The sequence below is a fragment of the Perca fluviatilis genome, chromosome 24 (assembly GCF_010015445.1).
Source record: "Perca fluviatilis chromosome 24, GENO_Pfluv_1.0, whole genome shotgun sequence".
NCBI lineage: Eukaryota > Metazoa > Chordata > Actinopteri > Perciformes > Percidae > Perca > Perca fluviatilis.
The window spans coordinates 4,931,837-4,954,033 of NC_053135.1; the positions used below are offsets into that span (position 1 = coordinate 4,931,837).

General features: G+C 41.8%; 1 protein-coding gene across 2 annotated transcripts in view; it reads left to right on the forward strand.

The window, feature by feature from the left end:
- LOC120554485 (beta-1,3-galactosyltransferase 1-like) overlaps positions 1 to 17,253 on the forward strand; it is a 100,452-nt gene extending 83,199 nt beyond the window's left edge. The window contains exons 3-5 of one of the 2 annotated variants that reach the window (XR_005638464.1): positions 13,869 to 13,918; positions 16,315 to 16,415; positions 16,925 to 17,253. Coding sequence is in view for 1 of the 2 variants with exons in the window: in XM_039793404.1 (XP_039649338.1) it covers positions 14,134 to 15,120 (987 nt within the window). In the remaining variant the exon portion in view is untranslated. Of the gene's footprint in view, positions 1 to 13,868; positions 16,135 to 16,314; positions 16,416 to 16,924 lie in introns of those variants that run through there. The other variant, XM_039793404.1, reaches the window with a different exon arrangement.
- Positions 17,254 to 22,197: the final 4,944 nt, after the last annotated feature.

Here is a 22,197-nt window from a genome sequence, read left to right on the forward strand (position 1 = left end):
AGGTTAATGCCACTTCTCTGAATACACCTCCAGCCAGTAGTGATGTGTGGCAGAGGTCGAAAGTTCAGAGAATTGGTGTGGGTGTGTGGGTGTGTGTGTGTGGATAGGGTGTGTGTGTGTGGATAGGGTGTGTGTGTGTGTGTGTGTGTGTGTGTGTGGATAGGTTGTGTGTGTGTGGGGATAGGTTGTGTGGATAGGTTGTGTGTGTGTTGATAGGTTGTGTGTGTGTGGGGATAGGTTGTGTGGATAGGTTGTGTGTGTGTTTATAGGTTGTGTGTGTTCGAAACTTTATCTGACAGGCTAACAGAACAATGGACACTACCATGTATATTTTTTTGTCATGGTTTAGATCGAAGCCAAACTCTGAAAGTATCATCTCTGTGCTCTGTCCTCTGTCCTCTGTTACTCGATCTTCTCTCTCTCTCTCTCTCTCTCTCTCTCTCTCTCTCTCTCTCTCTCTCTCTCTCGCCACACACACACACACAAACACACGTATGACACATAAACAGAGAAATTGACTCAAAGACATGCTTACTCCTGCATCTCACCTCTGAAGCTGAAGCTTAGCAGGTCCGACAGGTGGAATCATTTATTTACCCAGAGCATACTGAGCAGCATGGCCTCTGACCGTACGTCATGCTGGCCGGAGATAGCCACCTCACCTCAGAGGGCCCGAGGCAGCTGTGGGCAGCCGGACCGTGGGTTATCACGCCATCCACACATCAGAGTGGCCAAAGTGCCTGGTGTGATTTCTGCAGAATAGAGAAGCTTGTGCATGTGTGTCACTCTGTGTGCAGGGAGAGAGGAGCCTATGTCCCTTAATATTTATCTTCTGTCTCCCTTGACATCCACTGGCCACCATTTGTCTGGAATTTTTATTTAAAAAATATTCATCTCACCATGTAAGAGATACAAATCTTAGCTCACATTTATGCAAATTTACAATTTGGATGTAAATTCTTGTTACCTTGTGTTTAACACCAGTCAGGTGTACTGTATTGTTATTGAAATTGGTTGCCAAGGATTTGTGAATTGTATATCATCATGGATTTCTAAAAGTTTTAGGGGCATGAATTGAATTAGAGCAGCAAAAATAGGCTTTTTATTTCAAATGAAAAAGAAAATCTAATTATCCAACTAATGCCTGCCAAATGCTTTTACATTTAACAAGCCTATCAAAATTATTTAAAAACTAGAATAGGATGTCAGAGATGTGAGGAGTAGAAGACACAACCATCACATCGTACTAAATCGAAGTACATACACAGTCCAGTGTAACAGGATCCAAAATGAGCGAACTGTAAATGATTTTAGCTGTCAGTTCAGTTTCCGAAAGCTGGTTCCATTTTGGAAACAGTTTGCGGTTGGCAAGTTCGTTAGCTGGGACGCTAACAGTTCTCTTAATCAATCCTTTTATCTCTCTTCACTTTATGAACAAAGAGCAAGGTAGAACACATTTAAGTAGCAGGTTTTTCATTTTTAGCTGGTGCTGAACGCCACATCCTCTGGTTAAAATGAGAAACGACTGCAGGTCATATCCTCTGCTCGTAATAACCACTAATTCCGTAATGGCTAAAATGAAACGTGCTCTCTGCAAGCCAGTTTTTGTACCCATCCCAGATCATTTGTGAGGGGAAAGTAGCACCACTCTGTGACCACGAGTGGACTACAGTTGCAACTGACAGTAATTTTCTTTATCCATCAATCTCACGATTATTTTCTTGAATAATAGAATCAGGGACAGACATCATTTATATTTTGTATAATTTTGGTTTTCCTTACCTAAACCCATTTTTATACACCAGACACACTCATTTATGTGAATATCCAAATATACAGATACTAATATTCATTCTTAGCTGTGTTTGCACTTCGAATAGTTATACCTGGACACAGTTTAGAAGACAATGCAGACCTCAGAGCAGAGCTCAGGAGACTGTGTGTGTGTGTGTGTGTGTGTGTGTGTGTGTGTGTGTGTGTGTGTGTGTGTGTGTGTGTGTGTGTGTGTGTTTTTTTTTTTTTTTTTTTTTTTTTTTTTTTGTTTGTGTTTTTTTTTTTTTTTTTTTTTGTGTGTGTGTGGGTGGTTTTTTGTGTGTTTTTGTGTGTTTTTTTTTTTTTTTGGGTGGGGGGGGGGGGTGGGCGGCCCCCCCGCCCGCGCGGCCCCCCGCAGTGCAAGGAGTGTATGTTTACGTGTAACAGTGCTTTAGTTTTTTTTTTTTTTTAGGTATGAGTACAAGGAATTACACCGGACCCTTCATCTGCACCGGGTTTTAGGTTCAACCGAGCAACTAACAAGAACACTGTAAGCTCACAGCAAAGACACCAAGCAGGTGGGGGCCACCTGTGTTTGCACACGGGCCTAAAAAAAATGGTTCTTTTTTTACATGGAGAGACCGTTGAGGACATATGGACGGGAGCACGTGTTAGATAAAACCCTGCGAGTGTGTGTGCCTGCATTGTCTCTGCCCGTGCATGGTGTGCCTTCTCCCCCCTAGCATCACTATTGCCTGGAGTCGCTCATGTTATCTAGACAGGTGCTGTTGTCTGCGCTCTGCTATATAATGGGATGTGTTCAGCCTGCTCCACGCTGTACCGTCTGCCAGCACTGAGATGGCGTTCCTGATAACTCCTCAACCCCTGATAGAGGCTCGGGCTCTGCAGCAGGGTGAAGCACAGTGCAGGAATTCTGCCATTGGGCAGCAGCACTGCACATATGTTTGAAATAGCATCTCCATCAGCTCCCTCCAGGTGTTTTCCTAGGTAAATTAGTTAATGGGAAGTGTGTGTGTGTGTGTGTGTGTGTGTGTGTGTGTGTGTGTGTGTGTGTGTGTGTGTGTGTGTGTGTGTGTGTGTGTGTGTGTGTGTGTGTGTGTGTGTGTGTGTGTGTGTGTGTGTGTGGAAATAATGTTGACTGTTCAGACATCCATGAGTTAATTAGCTGCTTTATATTAGAGCTTGACTTGGGAGGTGTCCCACTGAGTAGGTCCCCACTCAACACAAGGACTCTGCTGAGCATGTGGCCTAATAATGTTGCAGAGCCACACCGCTAACGCTGAGAACAGGGTGCTGACATCAGGGGGGCTTCACATGGGCTCATGGGAGATTTGTGCTGCATGTATGTTGTCTGGGTATCGTTAAAAAATCTTTGATAGCGATTACTGTGCCAAAACCGTGAATTTGATTAACGGTCCCTGAAGGATTTCCCATACAAAATTGATAAAATCCATTTAAAAAAATAAAATAAAATTGCATCATTACACATTGAGGTACAAATTACTACTAAATACTTTTATGTGACGCACACTGTAGTCGAGCCTCTAAAAATGCAACACACACGCATTAGCTCCATCTCTGTGTGTAACAGTTTTTTACTGCATGCCTCTACGATGTGTAATGCTAGACAGCCAATCACCAGCATTATTAGATCTTAGGGCAAGCATGCTGCATGCTTATTGGCTCACTGACGCTGATGAGATTTATTCCTCTGGTATTAAATGACAAGGCTTTTTTTTCATTAGTATGGAAGCAATTCAGTCGGTGCCTAATAGTATCAAAGGTTGGTACCCAGCTCTAGTAGTCTGCACTACCTGGATTTCCAGCAGTAATGTGGCCAGCAGTGGCACACAGTAATGTGGCCCAGCGGCTGGCATCAAGATAGCCAGTGGCAAGGTGGCTAGTAGCCAGCAGTAACATGGTCTAGTGGCTTGCAGTAAGGTCTCCTGCAGTGGAGATATATTTTTGGTTTTAATTTTTGAGGTTTTTGAGATAAATGCCTCTGAAATTTGTGCTTCAACCCTAATACAATGGAGACAAAATAAAATCATGTTAGTGTCATAGCATTAAAAAAACCTAATAGCAATGTTTTTTATTTCAAGTATTTCTTTGGTAGAAAAAAGTTCTAAGTTTAAATGTCCATATAAATCTCTGAATGGCTATATACAACTAAGGGGAGATGAGTTTTTTAAATTATTTTAACAAATTCTTAAAGCAACACTACACTACAATTCTGGCTCATTTTTGTGAAATAATTCCTTAAATCATTGTTCATTATCCTTGAAGCAGAGAGGGGGGCGTGCTTAAAAGTTATCTAATTTGATCAACTAAGTGCTGAAATTACCCATTTGTGTTCAGAATGGAACATCACTTATCTCCTTTTTTGTCCTATCCATCATGAACCTAAGTGCCACTTTTTTCAATTGGTGGTTGCTTCATATTTGGAGTGAAACACTTGATATGAATATCATAATTCGCATGCAATTCACATCGCTTAGTGTCTGGTAGATTGGGGCATTTTCGTCCCCATAGAAACTGCTGCATGATGGTATGATGGGAGAAAGGTGATCACCCAGAATGGTAATAATGGTAGTGATTTAATTTCAAGCTGCCTGTCTATCGTTCTATCTGTCTGTTATGCCCTGTCACTCACTTATTATTACCTTTTTTATGTTTATTATGTGTGCAGTTTAGATTTGGTGCTTTTGATGGAAGTCCTCAGTATATTTTACTCACACGGTATTATGAAAGTCTGATTCATTGCTTTGCTGAAGGACGTAAACAAAGGAAAATAAAATTACTGAGAAACACCCTGAGAGGCCCTATAGAGCCGGATCAATAGCAGAGAATTTACAAGCTCATCAGAGACGTATCGCCGTGGATGCTTTAGTGTTGAAAGGTGCCTGTAGACACTTTCACAGGCTTAAGGTCAATATTCGACTGAAAGGGAGAGAGCACAGGAACAACTGAAGGGAGAAGGAGGTGGGAAAGTGGTTAAATGAAAACAGTCGACTCAAAGGAGAGGTTTGAGAGGTTGGTGCTACTTGATGTGTCTACACCTCCGCTGCAGCCTACTGCTGGATCGATTGCCTTCTCGGTTTGTTTTTCAGTCTTACACAAAGGTTCCTTTGCATGTGTTGAGACTCCAGGAGACACTTGATTAACAGATTATCTGATATGACTGAATATAAAAGCTTTACAAGCTCTCACCTCAAATCACAAGGATGGATTGAGATAAAGAAGATCACATAGATAGGTTTGCCTTATATACACAAATTAGATTTTGCTGTCGAGTAGAGAATGCAATCCTGTTAATACTATTTCATGTTGTTTCTAGTTGAGTTGTGTTGCTAAAGTCCAGTGGGACTGATGGATATGCTTACTGCATGTGGAAAATGACCTGCTATAAACAGCAGCCCCACGAGGAGATGTCAGTTTTTTTAAGCATTCATATTCTGTCTCAAACCATTTTGTGGTTGGTGGCATAATGTATCCAAGCAATCAGGATGTCTGTTTGAGGCCTTTTCAGTTGAATTACAATCAAACACCCACGCATATGCATTAAATTACTTTATATTTGATCGTTAGACCCTTGTGATTACTTTGGACATTGGAGTTTTGTAGGATTTATTACAAGGTTGGACTTTGAATGTAAGGAGATGCCACATGTATTAGGGTTCAGTTGTATACTTTACAGGGCAGTCAACCTGGATTATTTATATTGCACATTTCATACACAGTGGCAATTAAAATAGCATTACATACGCAAGGCAAGATAAGAACAAAAACATTCAATTGAGGGGGCACCCTGGCAGCTCACCTGGTAGTGTGTGTGTGTGTGTGTCCCATATACCAAGGCTCAGTCCTTACCACAGCGCCCCGGCCCATGTTTCAATTGCGACCCTTTGCTGCATGTCCCCCCCCTCCCCGCTCTCTCTTTTCCGGTCTTAATTCATCCTATCCAATAAAGGCGATAAAAGCCCTAATCATGATTAATCTTTAAAAAAAAAGAGAAAACATTCAAATAAGATAAAAATGAAGGAAAATGATGAAGCCAAAGCAGAGACAAAGAATCAATAATACGTAGTGAACAAGTAGTTTTAAGTTTAGATTTGGATATAAGATATTCCGATTTTATTTTCATTTAATTTAGCACATTAATTTAGAACGGTATCAACGGTACCAGTCCATTTCAGCGGAACTCCTTTGTAGGCTTCTTATATAACTCTTAATGTGTCCTATATCACTTTTTAATGGACACTCTGCAGCCAATCAGAATGGACTATTCACCCAGACCATTGTATAATAGAGGTTAGTGTCTGACACTAGAAAACGGTGCTTGAACCGAGCAACCAAGCAGCTCTCAGGTGTGAGTGTACAGATGTGAGGCCGGCCCGCTGCTTAGAGTGCGTGCTCAGCAAAACTGTGCCCTGGATAATATAAAAGTTTTTAAAAAGTGAACACTGCCTTGCCCGAGGCGCCTGCGCTCTCTACTGACTACAGCTGATACATTTTATCAAGACTATAAAGCTGTGACTTCTACAGCCAGATATACAGTATGAAGGTTGTCACCACCTGCTCCCAAATCAATCCTCAACTGCTTTTACCTTTTCCCTTCAACAGAAACACCCTGCCGTGTTAGTCTAGCATTTGTCCTCACCAGCTGTTATCACATAATGTTTAATTTTGGGTGCTGAGTATGCCTCAGTGGCATTACCATAATTCCAGCATCTTCTGGGTGCATCGTTCCCACTTACCCCGATGCAGCACCGAGCTTGAATATTGTATAACGGCAATGTCACCCAGTCGGACAGTGAAATGTATTACCTGCATGAATCAAGTTGTCATTTCCAATTTATGAGGGAGCTTAGCATTCATAGCACATGTCTGGCCAGTGTGGAGGAGCTGGCTGAAGCTGATGGCTCTCCGAACCCCCTTTAGTAACACCGTAGTGCTGATTCTCTATTGAGGTCAGTGACACTGCAAAACAAACCAGATGTCCCTGTGCTCATTTTTCTTGAGAAAACACTGACTGTGTAATTATGAAATGCAGCTGTGTTTCCACACCAAACCCTTTTTTTCTGCTTACTCATCCACCAGCACGGGAACCTTTGCACATAATTCTCAGCTTGTTTTAACCTGCGAGAAGCACCAGGTGGGTGGGAGTTGCAGCTCAACGCAAATTAAGTATTGTCTTATGAGTTCTCAAGTTCTAAACTGAAGTTTTTAACTTTCAGCAATCATTATAATGTCCTTTGAGGCAAGCATCCCTTCTCTGACCAAGTTCCTGTAAAATAAACTGAAGATTTTCTGCAAGCTCTGCCTGACTGCAGACCGATGCCCCAGCACAGTTTGGGCTCAAGTCAGCACTGGAGTGGGCCTGGAGCATCAGGCTTCTGTACAGCAGCCAAATCTGTTGGCCGCTATTGATATCCCATTTCCTCTGTCACGTCTAAGCTGCTTTGCATTCAGAGGCTTTGCGCTAAGCCCAGAGTGTCCAGCCTGTGGCCTGTAGTACTGACTATACGGCTGGCCGTGCTGCTCCACAACAATCATCAAGTCCTTTATTATCCAGGAAACAAAAGCATAACTAGTGCCACACTGGGAGCCTACCAGCCCTGACATTTTAATTGTGCTTCTCTCATATTAGGTGGGATGCCAACCAATTTGGCCATTGCTGTTAAAGTCCTTGCGCATTAATTCCTCTTTTGAATGTTTAGAAGCCGACATAATGGGTTTTAGACTTGGCAGAAGATTATAGGAAAAGAGGATCAAACATGGAACAGAAGACATTCTTTTTTTTTTTGTGGCTGACAATTATAAACCTCCTGTTGAGCCTATCGCATATTCAGCAGCAGGAGCTTGAGATAAGGTGTTGAGTTACGGGCTGTGGGCAGCGCATGTCAGCATCTGCAAGAAAGGTTCGCTCGAACGCTTGTGTGTGTTTGATATGTTTAAATTTCTAGCTTGTATACTTTAAATCCATGAAGAAGAGAGCTTTTCAAATCCTCAAATGTAGTTGACATTCTAAAAACACAACTGCATATTATTCACATCCTCATGCCTCCAGTATCACTGCATTCATATGCAGCTCTCAGTGGCCTTTGAGTCTGTTTTGTTTGTGTTTTAGGCGGAAAGTGTGAGTTCTCTCCCTCCAGGAAAGCTGCTATGGGTTCAGTAATCATAAAGCATACACAGCCACTCTAAGACAGTGTCACACACCCTAGAGTCAAAGTGGCAAGTGTGTTTGATAAATATAATTTAGTCCTGAGTAGCATTTTTTTCCCCCTCAGACATAAAAAGCAATTATTTTTTGTTTCCATTATCCACATGTTTCTTTTTTTGTATTGAGTGATATTTACAGGTGGCGCCTCGCTTTCAAATACCATTACCACATCATAATGCTGCGATGTAAAGAATTTCTACACATAACGTTTTGACAGCTATGCTTCAAGCAGCAGTCATGGAAACCGCAAGAGACGGAGGCTGCTTCCTGTTTTCCTCTGCCAATCATTCCATTTGTAAAATGAAACAGGCAGCCTGAATGTAACATGTCAACCCTGAGCTGAATATGATTTATTTACCTTTTTCTATGTGTCTGCCCTCCACGCTTACCAAGGCAACAAAGACGGCAGGCATTACAGTCACTAAAACCACCTTGCTTTGTTTTGTTTTTCTCTACTTTCCTCTGTCACTGACTCACATACGCACAGTCAACCCCTCCCCGGGCAAGGTGACTCTACACTGCCCTAATAACTGCAATCAATTATCTGGTGCAACATTAAACGCGACTGAAACTCCCACATATCTGTAGCCTTCCAGCTTTTTTGCTCCAGTTTATAGAGGTCACTTGATTGTAAAGACAGCATAACAGATGATTCTCGTCTGTACAAAGTCCCTGTCCCTGCTCCCCCTCCGAGCAGAAATAAAGTCAAATTGATTTCATTAATGTATGATAACAAGGTGCTGCTATAAACTCCAGCTCTTGAAGCAATTGATAAAAATAAATAGTGACAGTAGGGCTGCAACAAATAATTATTTTGGTTATCTTTTTTAATAAAGGGGCTGGCCGCCAAATGTACACATTAAAGATCTGTTTGCTCGATATGTGTAGTACTTCTCAGCCTGTCAGAACAGTAGCATAATGTCGGAAGACAAGTCTAAAGCAATAACCCTGATAATGTCAAAGTGATGTCATCAAGAGTTATCTCGGCTTGGGCTTAGAGCAGGGGTACACAATGAGCCAGTTGACAAACAATCATTAATAATACTTATCAGATAAAATTAATACACATTAAAAGGCCCATAACTCATCTTCAGTGGTCAGGTGTGCACGGGTGTTTCCAGGATTTGAGGACATTCGAGGCTCAGCTTGGACCTCTGTCAGGTTTTCACTTTTTTTTAACATGCTCTATTTGTATGTGTTTGTATGCACTCTGGCACACAAAAATGTATTAGTGTGAATCTATTTACTTTTATTCTGAATTGGAAAATTATCAGCGGGCCAGCCGGCACCCTATCACGGGCCAGTTTTGGCTGTAAATTGAGTATTAACTTTTTTTTTAGGCTCACTAAAACAAAATAAGAAAGCCTGGATTATAACTGGTGGAGTTGAGTTTGGCATTTACCAGGTGGGCACTGTCACGTTGCATGAAAAAGTCAAGATATCAATTTGAGTTCAGTTGCTTTAACTATAGCGACTTGCTAAAGTGGATGACTATCTGATTATTAGACTTGGATTAGGAGTTAATGAGTTAATAAGATGTGGTTGAACCCCAACCTTATGCCTCTGCCACATCAATTTAAACTGCTCTTTCTATGATGTGTCTGTTGAAAATTTGCTGGAGTACCGTTTTAACGGATTCATCAAAACTGTTGCATGTTAGATTCTGTCAATCGGCACTACAAAGTACCAAGGTGCAGAGTAATAAAAAGCACTGCCTCTCTCAGTAGCTACCTTTCAGGAAGTGGATAAATGTTTGATCACTATAAGTATTATATAGTATTAAGTGCAGTCTTTTCTTCCACACAACGGTTATCATAATGTGGAGTCTGGAATCAGTGTGAGGCGTAACAGAGCAGCAACTGCAGCAGAGCTCAGTATAAGGTTGCTAAATTGACTTCCCGGGGGTGGGGGCACTTAATGTTGGGGCACTTAATGCTGACGCACAGCAAACTGACTGCTTTACTCCCCCACCATTTCCTCTCACTTGGTCTCTCTCTCCCCTTATGGCCTGCTACTGTTCTGTCATGACAATCTGTTCAGATTAGCAGATAATAAGCAAAAGTTGTGGATACCTGGTTCTTTTTTTTTTCTTTCTACCACCCTGTCGAGGTTCCAAGTGCATTGAGCCAATGCTACAAGGGACATTGTCCCGCCATTTTTTGAATAGCCATATTGCTATTTACAGTAAATCTACAGTTTGAGTATGGACGGTGTAGATTTACTGTAAAACAATCTTACATGTGATGTCCTAAGCAGCATATTTATATATGTATAAAAATGTTTATATTTACGACAATCATTTGGAAACCGTGGTAACATGTATGCAAATTGCGCATTCGAGTGGGGTGTGTTTCTTCATAAAGTGAAAAGACTCTGTGTCCTATTCCACATGTTAGCAGTTCTTCATTTAAAAAGAGTGAAACGTAGCGACCCTGTAATATCACAGTATCGATATCACAATCCTGTTTCCACTTGGTTGTCAGTAGCCATGTTTCCATCCACACGTTTTTATGGGAGTTAAGTAATATCGAATGGAAAATGCCTTATGGAAATAGTAAATTTAATATATATCGAAACAAAGTGTTTGATTGTTTGTCCCTGTCCTGGATCAAGAAATGTGTCACTGTCCATGGTGCTGAAAGAGAATTGTTTGTCCCTCTCCATGTCCCAAATCAAGAAATGTGTCACTGTCCATGGTGCTGAATCGGGAATTGTTTGTCCCTGATCAAGAAATGTGTGCCACTGTCCATGGTGCTGAAAGAGAATTGTTTATCCCTGTCCTGGATCAACAAATGTGTCACTGTCCATGGTGCTGAATCAAGAATAGTTTTTACCTGATCAAGAACGGTTTGTTCCGCTCCATGTCCTGAATCAAGAAATGTGTCACTGGCCATGGTGCTGAATCGAGAATTGTTTGTCCCTGATCAAGAAACGTGTGCCACTGTCCATGGTGCTGAATCCAGAATTGTTTTTCGTTTTCCGGATTAAGAAATGTGTATCACTGTCCATAGTGCTGAAAGAGAATTGTTTGTCCATGTCCCGATTCAAGACATCTGTCGCTGTCCATGGTGCTGAATCGAGAATTGTTTGTCCTTGTCCCAGATCAAGAAATGCGTATCACTGTCCATGGTTCTGAATTGAGAATTGTTTGTCCATGTCCCGAATCAAGAAATGTGTGTCACTGTCCATGGTGCTGAATCTAGAATTGTTTGACCCTGATCAAGAAATGTGTGCCACAGTCCATGGTGCTGAATCAAGAGTTCTTTGTCCCTGTCCTGGATCAAGAAATTTGTCACTATCCATGGTGCTGAAAGAGAATTGTTTGTTCCTCTCCATGTCCCGAATCAAGAAACTTTTGTCACTGTCCATGGTGCCGAAAAACACAAGCATTAAAGGCTCCATGTAGTGCTGATGATGCGGGATGACATCACAAAATGTCCCATTAAATGAGTTGCCAGTCTATAACTTCATGTCAGTTCATTACAGTTCTTGACCGCCAGTTTTCAGAGGAATTATGTAGAGCTGCAAAGATTAATCGGTTAGTTGTTAATTATTAAATGAATTGCCAACTATTTAGATAATTGATTAATCAGTTTGAGTCATTTTTTATGAAAAGAAGGTAAAAGATTCTCTGATTCCAGCTCTTTAAATGTGAATATTTTCTACTTATTCACTCCTCTGTGACTTTAAAGTGAATATCTTTTAAGTTGTGAACAAATCTCTTGATTTGGGGTTTTAAAAAAAAAAAACACTGAAACCAACCACCAACATATTCACCATTTCATAATCACAATTTTCTGACATTTTATAGAGCAAACAAGTAATCGCTTAATTGAGAAAATAATCAACAGATTAATTGAGTTTGAAAATAATGGTTAGTTGCAGCCCTAAACGAGTTCTAGATGTAGAGAGTCAACAAAGAACCTCTCTCCGGGCTGTGTGGTCTGTTTTGTCCGTGCCTAATTAGTTTCTGCTAACCACAAATTAACACTTTCATTTTTAATATTTCCCAGTGCAAGAGCTGTATCACCACGGTTTAAAACCATGATCCCATCACCTTGATATTCTTTGTAACCTATTCAGGAGATGACTTCTACTGAGAACTAATGAAATTCAAAGTGACACGACAGCATGAAACGATACAGCCATCTTTCAGTTTGCTCTGAGGTGAGCTTAGGTCTCAGGATTTCGTGAGATGCATCGCCAAATGAGGATGTGGCTTATTCTGGGCTCCAGAAAAATTTACTTGCAGTCGTTTTGGAGGATTATGAAAGCAATAGACCCTGATCAGGAAACGGTGAAAGGTATAAACAAGCTGCTCTGCAAACAGGAAGAGGGGAGTGAAGGGGAGCGAGGTGAACGAAAAGGAGGGATTGCAATAGAAACTATCAATAAGTTAGAGTCAAGCTGTGAAGAAAGAAATGGAGAAAAGTAAAGGTAGATCAACATGTCCGGAAGACGGAACAAGGGAGGGTGGGAAACTAGAAACGAGGAGTCCCACAGACAAAAACAATAAAAAGCTGACAAGAGAGTGAGTCAAAGGAAGTAGGTGGGTTGAGGTGGCCAGACATATAAAAATGGATCAAGCACCCACTGAAGTAGAGAAGGATGGTGTGATAGAGAGGATTTAGAGGGAGGTGGTGTGGAAAAGCAGCCATGATGAGATGGATTCTGCTGGACCATGAGATTGATGACTCTGCTTCAGAAAGAGGAGAGGGAAGAGATAGTAGAGACAGAGGAGTGGGCGGGGATAGGAGAAAAGCCCTGATTAAAAAGAACCATCGGGCCCAGCAAAACATGAAAATATCTGGAAGTCTGATAAAAGAATGAGTCTGTTTTATCTCTGCTCTTCCGTCTTAAAACAGAGCCCAAGCGGCGTCTCTGCACATTTTCGGTATCTCTAATAAGATCTGTACCACTTTTTCTGTTCATCAGTTATGAATTGTAAAAAAACGACAGATTTCCCCAGAATAAGAACACATCAAAAGAGATTATGTCTGAGGCAAATACAAGTCTGTTTGTAAAGAAGGATTAGATTAAGTTAGACACCAAACATCCTGCGAATTGATTATCCATCACCGCCTTTGAATGCAAACGCTTAACTACAGGAAGCACACAGCGATTGAGCATAATAAATCCATATTTAGAGCCTAAATTTCCCCTCATGGTCTGTTAGTGTGTCCAATTAGTGCAGGGAGTCTAAAAGTTGCTCCACAGCACTGCCAGCTAATGAAGGAGAAGCTCATTACAGAGTGGAATGTGTAAAAATCCACATGCCACGTTCAGTTTGACGTTGAGGTACGGAACGGATGGGTGAGAAGAGAGATGCTGGAGTAAAAATGGGGATGAGACCAGGAGAATGAGAGGAAGTGGATATTAATCTTTTCCCATGAGAACATTTTACTTTCACCTTCTCTGCTTTGATCCTTCTCCCTCTCTGTCTCACCCCTCCTTCTCCTCTCAGACTGCCGGAGTGGCTCTGATTTGCCAGCCTGTGTCTGGTCCAGGAGGGATAGAAGGGAGATAAACAGCGTTTCTAAACAGAAAGTGGTCAGAGCTGAGGCAGAGCTGGCCCTATCAATGAGAGAGGTTCCTGGGATACTCACATTCTTCAGACCACAGAGCTGTTATTAGAGGCAATGATAGAATGATAGGGTAACTCTCTGTGGCACAGTGGACTGATGTTATGGGCTGTAATGAATGGGGAATAAAAAAAATACTGTTAGATATGTCACACGCCTTGCTGCCATAAATGCATTTTGATGAAAATGAAATCTGTTAGAAGTTGCACCTTTTGTCAACATGCGTATCATACCGCTGCAGATTCATTATGATGAGATTTATGTCTGTTTTCTCATCTCTTTTTTAGATGCTGTCACTGAGGGCTAAAAGCATTTGTGCGAGCTGCGATGGGACACGGTGAGGCCACGCACGTGATGAGAAATCTCCACAGTGCTTCTTTTTAAATCACAGTGCCAACACTAGACCATAGAGAAGTCCATTATCTCAGATTAATGTCAGCTGTGTTGCGGAGGCAGCCTTCACGCTGCACCACCAGATTTGAAACGACCCATGGAGGCGTGGCCTCGACATTCCCAACGCTGCTGCCACTAACACCAGCCGAGTGAACAGCGATGCCGTCTAAGGTCTCCTGCTTATACTTGCTGACAGTGGTTTGCTGGGCCAGCGCTCTGTGGTACCTGAGTGTGTCCCGCCCCTCCACATCCTACGTGGGCCAGCTGACCATCCCCATACGCAAAGCGCCCAAGGCAAACAAGAACGGCACCTTCAGCAACATCCGCACGCGCTCGCTCAACCCGCACGACTTTGACTACCTCATTAACGAGGCCAAGAAGTGCGAGGCAGAGCCACCCTTCCTCGTCATCCTGATCAGCACCACCCACAAGGAATTCGACGCCCGCCAGGCCATCAGGGAGACATGGGGTGATGAGAGCACGTTTCCCGATGTGCGCGTGGTCACGCTCTTTCTGTTGGGTCGCAGCACCGATGTCGTCCTCAACCAGATGGTCGAGCAGGAGAGTCAGATCTTTCATGATGTTGTGGTGGAGGATTTTATCGACTCTTACCACAACCTGACGCTCAAGACGCTGATGGGCATGCGCTGGGTGGCCACGTTTTGCTCCAAGGCTCAATATGTCCTCAAGACAGACAGTGACATCTTTGTCAACATGGAGAACCTCATCTACAACCTCCTGAAGCCCACCACCAAGCCCAGGCGGAGGTACTTCACCGGCTACGTCATCAATGGAGGGCCGATCAGAGACATGCGCAGCAAGTGGTACATGCCCAGGGATCTGTACCCTGACAGCAAGTACCCGCCTTTCTGCTCCGGCACCGGCTACATCTTCTCGGCGGACGTGGCCGAGCTCATATACACAACGTCTTTACACACCAGGCTGCTGCACCTGGAGGACGTGTACGTGGGCGTGTGCCTCCGTAAGCTGGGCATCCACCCCTTCCAGAACAGCGGCTTCAACCACTGGAAGATGGCCTACAGCCTTTGCCGCTACCGCCGGGTGGTCACTGTGCACCAGATCTCCCCCGAGGAGATGCACCGCATCTGGAACGACATGACCAGCAAGAAACACCTTAAATGTTAGCAGGACTGTTAGCACGAGCGCCTCTGGGAGAGTCGGGAAGGAATCGAATGTCCTCTTATCACCTGTTTTCAGCATCGGCAAATACTGTACACTGAGCTGAAGGAGCAGTATTGACGAAGCATCCGGGAATTTGCCAGGAGTTTTTATAGTGCCAAGGCAAACTCCTCTGTACTCTATGTCCTTTCTCACTTCAAGGTGTTTATGAGAGCTCAGACTCCCAAAAACAGGCACAAAGTTGGAAACGTGTTTTCCAAAACTCTGCAAACTGTTCAGGTGGTTGGTTGTCTTTGCCAGCAGCACTATGATTTTAATAGGAAAATACAAGACAGGGAGCTTAGAGGCTTGTGTTCAACTACTCATTCATACAAGACACAAACTGTCCCCCAATTACTAAACTGCAGATTACATAAATGCCAACACACGTCTTTGAACCCAGACATTCGCCTCATGGGTTGATTAGAAGCTCTAATTATGAATGTTCCTCATGTTTTTTAAGTTGTTGTACTTTCTGAACACGTTGTTAATATTGGATGTACTGTCTGGCGCTGCAGCAGCTGTTGTCATCGTGAGGACCATGGTGTGTTTACAGTGTAATGACTCATTTAAATAGACTGAAACATGTGTATCATGTTGCTCTTATACTATTAGAGAGCAGTGGAATGAGGAGCGTTAATGACCGGACCTTTTTGCCTCTGTAATATTCTATTCAGAATCAGACATATTTTCTTACAACAGATCCACAGATCTTTGTACCGTGCAATGAAAAAGTATCCGGACAGCGTGAAGATATCAGCTGCTTGCATTCCCACGTGAATGTTACTTCTGTTAACGTGTAATGTGCAGTTATTTGTCCCAGGCAGTGCTGTGAGCAGGTTGCAGACTATTCTGTTTTCTATTACTTGAACATGAAGGAGAACAAATGTACTGTAAGAGCAGTAAAGATGAATATAACACTTGAGTGTTTTCTTCTTTTCAATTACTTGAGATTAAATAAAGCGCTTTTCTAAGACTTGATATTGTATTTGTAAGAGAAAACAATACAAAGGTTTGGCTGTATTTATTACACATGATCTTTAAATTAATACAGCAGCATGCATACAGTATAAGGAAACTAGATTACACTCTGAGGGGTATGACCGTAGAACATGAGCCGTAGAAATGAAAGCCTCTCATTAGGACTGCTGTTCATTTCAGCAGCTGTGCTCAGTTGGAAGCAGGTCCCAGTGCTCAACACGTCACTGACAGGTGCTCTGGAAACAACACAGCCATGTTCGTCTCCATGCAGGTGCTGGTGTGTAAGTAGACGCAGACTGCGTGCAATATGAGATTAAATCAAATGTAGCATCTGTGAAATTGGCAGCTGAATGGCTGTTTTCAAGCATGTCTTAACAAAAGGAATTACCGAGGCAAGTGGATTTTTATGTTAAAATACAGTGCATGAACCTTTGTTTCCAATGTCCCTCATAGGTAATTTTTTTGTTGTGTATACGATGCCACGAAATGTGAAAGAGCACATATTGTATTTAAAGCAAAGAGTTTGACTCTAGAAAGCTGTTTTAACACTTAATCTGCTGGAGGGGAAGCTTCTCTGGGCTCACCTTAAACCTCACTTTAACACCTGTAAACACCATCAGGATTTATGACATCACCGTCCAGTGTGAACAGGCACATTATTAGACTCGCCAAACAATAAAAATGTATATATTTGATTAGATAGATTCCTTACAGTAAAATCTTTTTTTGCCCTCACTGAGACATTTTTAAGAATGGATGGTCTCTTTGATTTGACGTTTGCCTTCTACAGGGACATCTACAGCAGTGGCCACCATCATCGAAGCAAATGCTCATCCTACTGCAGCCTATAAACCAGGCTATTTCTGGTGAGTCAAATAATGCCTGTTATGTTCACAATGACGTAAACACAGGCCTTGTGTCACCACTGGTGAACCAGTTGGCAAAGGTTATAATCTGCCAGGAACAGAAATTCTCTGAAATCATTCCAATTGCTTTTTCATATGAGGTGCGTGCACAGAAGAACAGAAATAAGCCCTGTTTTTTCCCAAGATGAAAACTAATTTCCTATTTTTGAACACTTAAAAAATCTTGTGACCTGTTAATTTGTTTTTGTTTTTCCTCCACAGGTAAAGAGCTTTGTATCTTATCTAGATGCACGTGTAAAGAAATGTCTATGCAAGATGTCAGCGATTATGGGCAAATCTGCACCAGGTAACATCACTGGAATTAGGTTGCTCCAGCCTCTGATGCCAACAGGCGTGCGTGCGTGCGTGCGTGCGTGCGTGCGTGCGTGTGTGTGTGTGTGTGTACATGTTGGATTTGTGAACTCTTTGTTCCAGGCATCGTCATCATCTGAGGGAGCAGCATCACTCCGGCGGGATTTGGTGCTGGAGAAATGAAAAATGTCTGTTCTTTACTTGCAAAGATAAACATGAAAATGTGGGAAGCACTTGTGGCGGCGCTCTTTCCTCAAACAGTTTTGCTCCGAAATCTTGTGGGAGCTTGTAGGAAGAAAACACACCAATGCTGTTATGATTTCCTCATAATAAAACTATTCCCGGTTGACATCTTTACGTCAAATACTTCTTTTGATCAGTTTCTCGAACAGTTTTGGAAACTAGGATATAATTGAAACAGTTTAATTCCAGTTTATCAGTTTAGGGTGCATTTGTTCTGTATATGTTTTGTGTGGAAAAGAAAAGAACCCTAAACAGCCACAGTATGTTATCAGTTACGCTAATGATTTCATTTTTCTTTCAAAAAAATACAGTCTGCCCAGTAGTATACATGTGGAATAATTGTTATTCACAGCTTCTTATCTTCCATGCTGTGTTTTGCATTCCTCTGATCACCCCCTATGGCATCTGCAATTTGATACAATATGCTGAGTAATAGAAAGCCTGCTCTGTAATTGGCTAAACTACCCATTGGTAGAGCATTTTAAAAGGCTAAAGCTTGGGGAAAATGAAAAGCGAGTGATTATTCCGGGGCTTGTGGTAAATGAACCTCATAACGAGTGAGGCGGAGTGCTAGACAACTGGGAACACTGCGATATCAAAACATAGCATTGGAAGGCAGGCCTGTGGAGCCTTGAGTAGAAATCCAACACTCTTACAACACAGAGTAGACCTTGGTTTGGCATTTGTGTCTAGTTGGATGATATTAAGGCTGGAGGAATTTCTTTTTTTTTAATGCTGCATAATCCGCTGCAGAGAGCATCTCATTAAAAAACAACATCCTCGTGTGTGTGTGTGTGTGTGTGTGTGTATGTATATATATATATATATATATATATATATATATATATATTCCCATGCAAATACTTTTGACCTTATTATGTTTTTTTTCAGCCATTCGGTTAGAATGCCCTCCTCGTGACCTGTTCTTTGAGGCAAAGAGAATGCGTGTTTACGAGAAAATAGCTGTGGAATGAATTGGCGGTGTGCAATCTGCCATCTGTGCAGGCGGAGTTATACCAAGGTGAGAGAAAGGCGCTCATTGAGAGCAGCTGGGGAGCCGCAGAACAATCCTCTTCTTCCTCCAGGATAAGTGCCATGAGAGCGATGCTGGGATGCATCACAACGCTGTTTAGCTTCCCTGAAATGATGACGACTCGATGTGCAGTGGCTTGGCTAAGTGATGTTGGATCTGCTCGATGTTCTTTTGTTGCTTGATAACTGACTGTGAGGTTTTGGATGTTCAGTTTTGTGTAAGTGTGTGAATGAAGGCAACATCTCCATTCAAAAAGCCCTCAAATTTCTTAACGTTTTGGATTAATAAAAAAAGAGAAGGTTAACGCTTTTATGGTTTATATTGGAAACAAAAATCTCTTTTGTGTATTTATTTCTAACTTTCAAATTGTGATTGCAAAAAAATGAGATAAATTAAAGACATGCAGTAAGCCAACCTCCCTCCAAAATTATATTCAAGTCTATTCGAATCTGAACATTGTTTTGCAAAAACATTTAGAGTAGTTAATCAGATTTTGAAAACCACATTTAAGGATCCCTATAATATAAATGACTAATATACAAATTCATTTTAATTTCTGTACAGTTTTATTATCACACTTTCCCCTTAAAATCTTGATATCTTGAAATCTTAATGTCTGTCTGGAGAAATATCTGCTGATGAAGACATATATAATATAATAAACTAATATGTTGTGTGAGACCTACACCCAGATCAGTATTAGATGTGTTACCTTGAATTCTTTGATTATTCTCACATGTTCATGTTGAGTTTTGACTCTTCGGTCAGCAGTCCCACCTGGAGGAAGCATGGCACTGAAAGTGATATTTACTTGCAACTCAAAGGTCAAAACATGATGCATCTTGATGCACAGAATCTAATTATCTTAGTCCTGTCTGCCACATTTCAAACATTTGATAAATATAGTGCAAACGGAAGTCGATTTCGGACGTCTGCTGCCTCTGAGACTAAACATTCTTCTTGTGAGTTTACTTCTCTGCAAAACCAATCAACAGCAGTGAGGCAGGATAAGCTTCAGACTTGTGCTTTCCGTTGCGTTTGCCTTTGCATCGCTGCATAAATGACATACTTGTCACTTGGTGTTTTATAGGCAATCACATTCTGCATGTCTCACATCTTGCGATCATTCCAAGTGTGTCCGGCAGCAGAAAGTTAACCCTTTCTGCAGAACAACTCGGATATGTAAACCTCAATATGGATATCTGCCAGGAGAAACTGTCCTTGTCGGTGACAGGATTTCAGCAGTATGAATTATTTTCTTTCATCCATAACAGATAGATGGGATTTAAATAGGAAGCATACATCAGGATGTGAGGCAGGGGCACCACAAGCACTTGATGAGTGTGACAGGCTAAATCTGAATTGCGTGAGCGATAAATTACACCTTAATGCCAATATCTTGGAACTGATGGAAGTAACAGAGATCAACCTCACCTTCTTCTGAAAGCAGCAGGCTCATATTTATGACCAGCTGCAACCTTAGGAGAAATATTTGTATATTTGCATGTGGATGGAGTCTCATAAATACCTGATGGGCTTGTGAATATCAACATCATTGGAGAGCAGGTGAAGCAACAAGGTACCCGTATCAGTTTATTTGATGACAGTGTTTTAATCATTTAGCATACCTGGGGAAGTATACGACTCATTTATCTATTTTATCTATCTGAAACCTTGTATTGTGTTCTTCTCCCTACCTCCAGGCAAACGGCAGTGTTCCTTTAGCCTTTCCAAAGGCTACAGAGGCAGCTCAGTGGTTTACAGCATCACATAGTGCAGTGGTTCCCAACCTTTAAAGTCTGATATTCCCCTGCATCCCCATCAGATGAGCATAAGTATCCCTTCATCAGTTGTGTTCCACATGTGTTAATTATATTTTTTTGTGGATGTTACACAACATAAAATGTATTTTTCATACACTTAAAGGGCCCTATTTTAACGATCTAAGCACACTGCGAGAAGCGCCTAGGGCAGTTGCATTTAGGGCATGTCCGAATCCACTTCTGTCAGTTTGACGGTGGAAAAAAGGGTCCGTGCACCGGGCGCATGGTTCAAAAGGGTTTCACTTAGTGTCTTCATTAATTGATAGGTGTGTTTTGGGCGTAACATGCAATAAACCAATCAGTGTCATCTCCCATTCCCTTTAAAAGCCAGGCGTGTTTGTACCTTGGCGCACTGCTATTATGATGGCGGATTTGCATTTTGTTGGTCAATGGCGCGATCACTTCCCGCTGCCTCAAGACAGCAATACGCCCAGAATGCACCTGAACACACCTCCCTGTAAGACCAGCACGCCCATGAGTGCAAAGATGGGTGCAGGTGCATTTGCTATTCAAACGACATGGGCACTGGATGGGAAATTGACAACTGCGTCAGTCTTAAACTAGCAAAGACACTTGGGATGGGCTTTGCGCTGCACCGGGTGCAATGTAGGGCCCAAATTGTCAATGTTTGGTTGGTTTGGTCAAGTTTGCATTCGTAGCACTTCGATGAGCAGAAGCTGGATAAGTCAACCACTTTTTTAACCAATTTGTTACCAATTACTTTCAGCTAAATATTTCAACTGTTTATCTATTACTTTTGCCTAACTAGTTTAGCCAAATATCCAGTGCTTTCAGCTAATTATATTCATATTTAATCCCAAGCTCTGGAAGTACAGACTTTGGATACTAAATCCTTGTTGTCTTAATTAGAGCATAGTGAAAAGAAGCTGCCTGAAGCTACGTTGTGAGATACGTTTGGGAAAATGGTTAATTAGTTATATTATTGCATGTACTCAAATAACAGACTCAAACTGTCTTCAAAACATACTCTTTTTTTACAGTTGGAATTTAGGATTTTTAACTTCATCCCAAGTCAGATAGTTTTCAAATCTACTGTATGTTTTATCTTTGTTGCCCAGTTCTCTACTGTGAGATCAACACATGGAATTTTATGGATGGTCTGAAGTGTTCTCATTAAAACAGAACTACCTAATGTTCTCAGCATATTAGGTCTTATCTTCTTTTGATCACAAAATAATTATACTGGGATCTTAATGTTATGACATTATTTTGAGGTTGTTTTTTGTGTTTTCTGGGATTGTGAAAGATAATGTGACAGCATTTTATTGTTTATTAATCACTTTGTGTTATTAGGCTACTGTATGTCAAGGTCACAAAAAAACCTCCCTTTTAGGCAGAAACCTCAGACAGACCCAGGCTCTTGGTAGGCGGTGTCTGACGGTGCCAGTTGGGGGTATGATGAACAGTGGCACATCATACCCACAATATAGTCACAATAAAGTTAATGCAACTATGACTAGAAATAGTAGTTGTAGTAGTTTAGGGCATAGCAGTGCACTGCAGGGCGTTACAGGGTGTAGCAGGGCACCGAGCAGGACCACGGCGACAGCTGCAACCATGATTTAGGTGCCACCCTAATCCAAGGAAAACTGCGGGGCGGGAAAACATAAGGACTCCGAGGAATAAGCTCCCTGCAGATAAGTTAGTAACGAGCATTTCTTGGACATAAATGCACACAGATGGATAGAGAGAGTAGAGAGGAGTTCAGTATGTCAAAGGAAGTCCT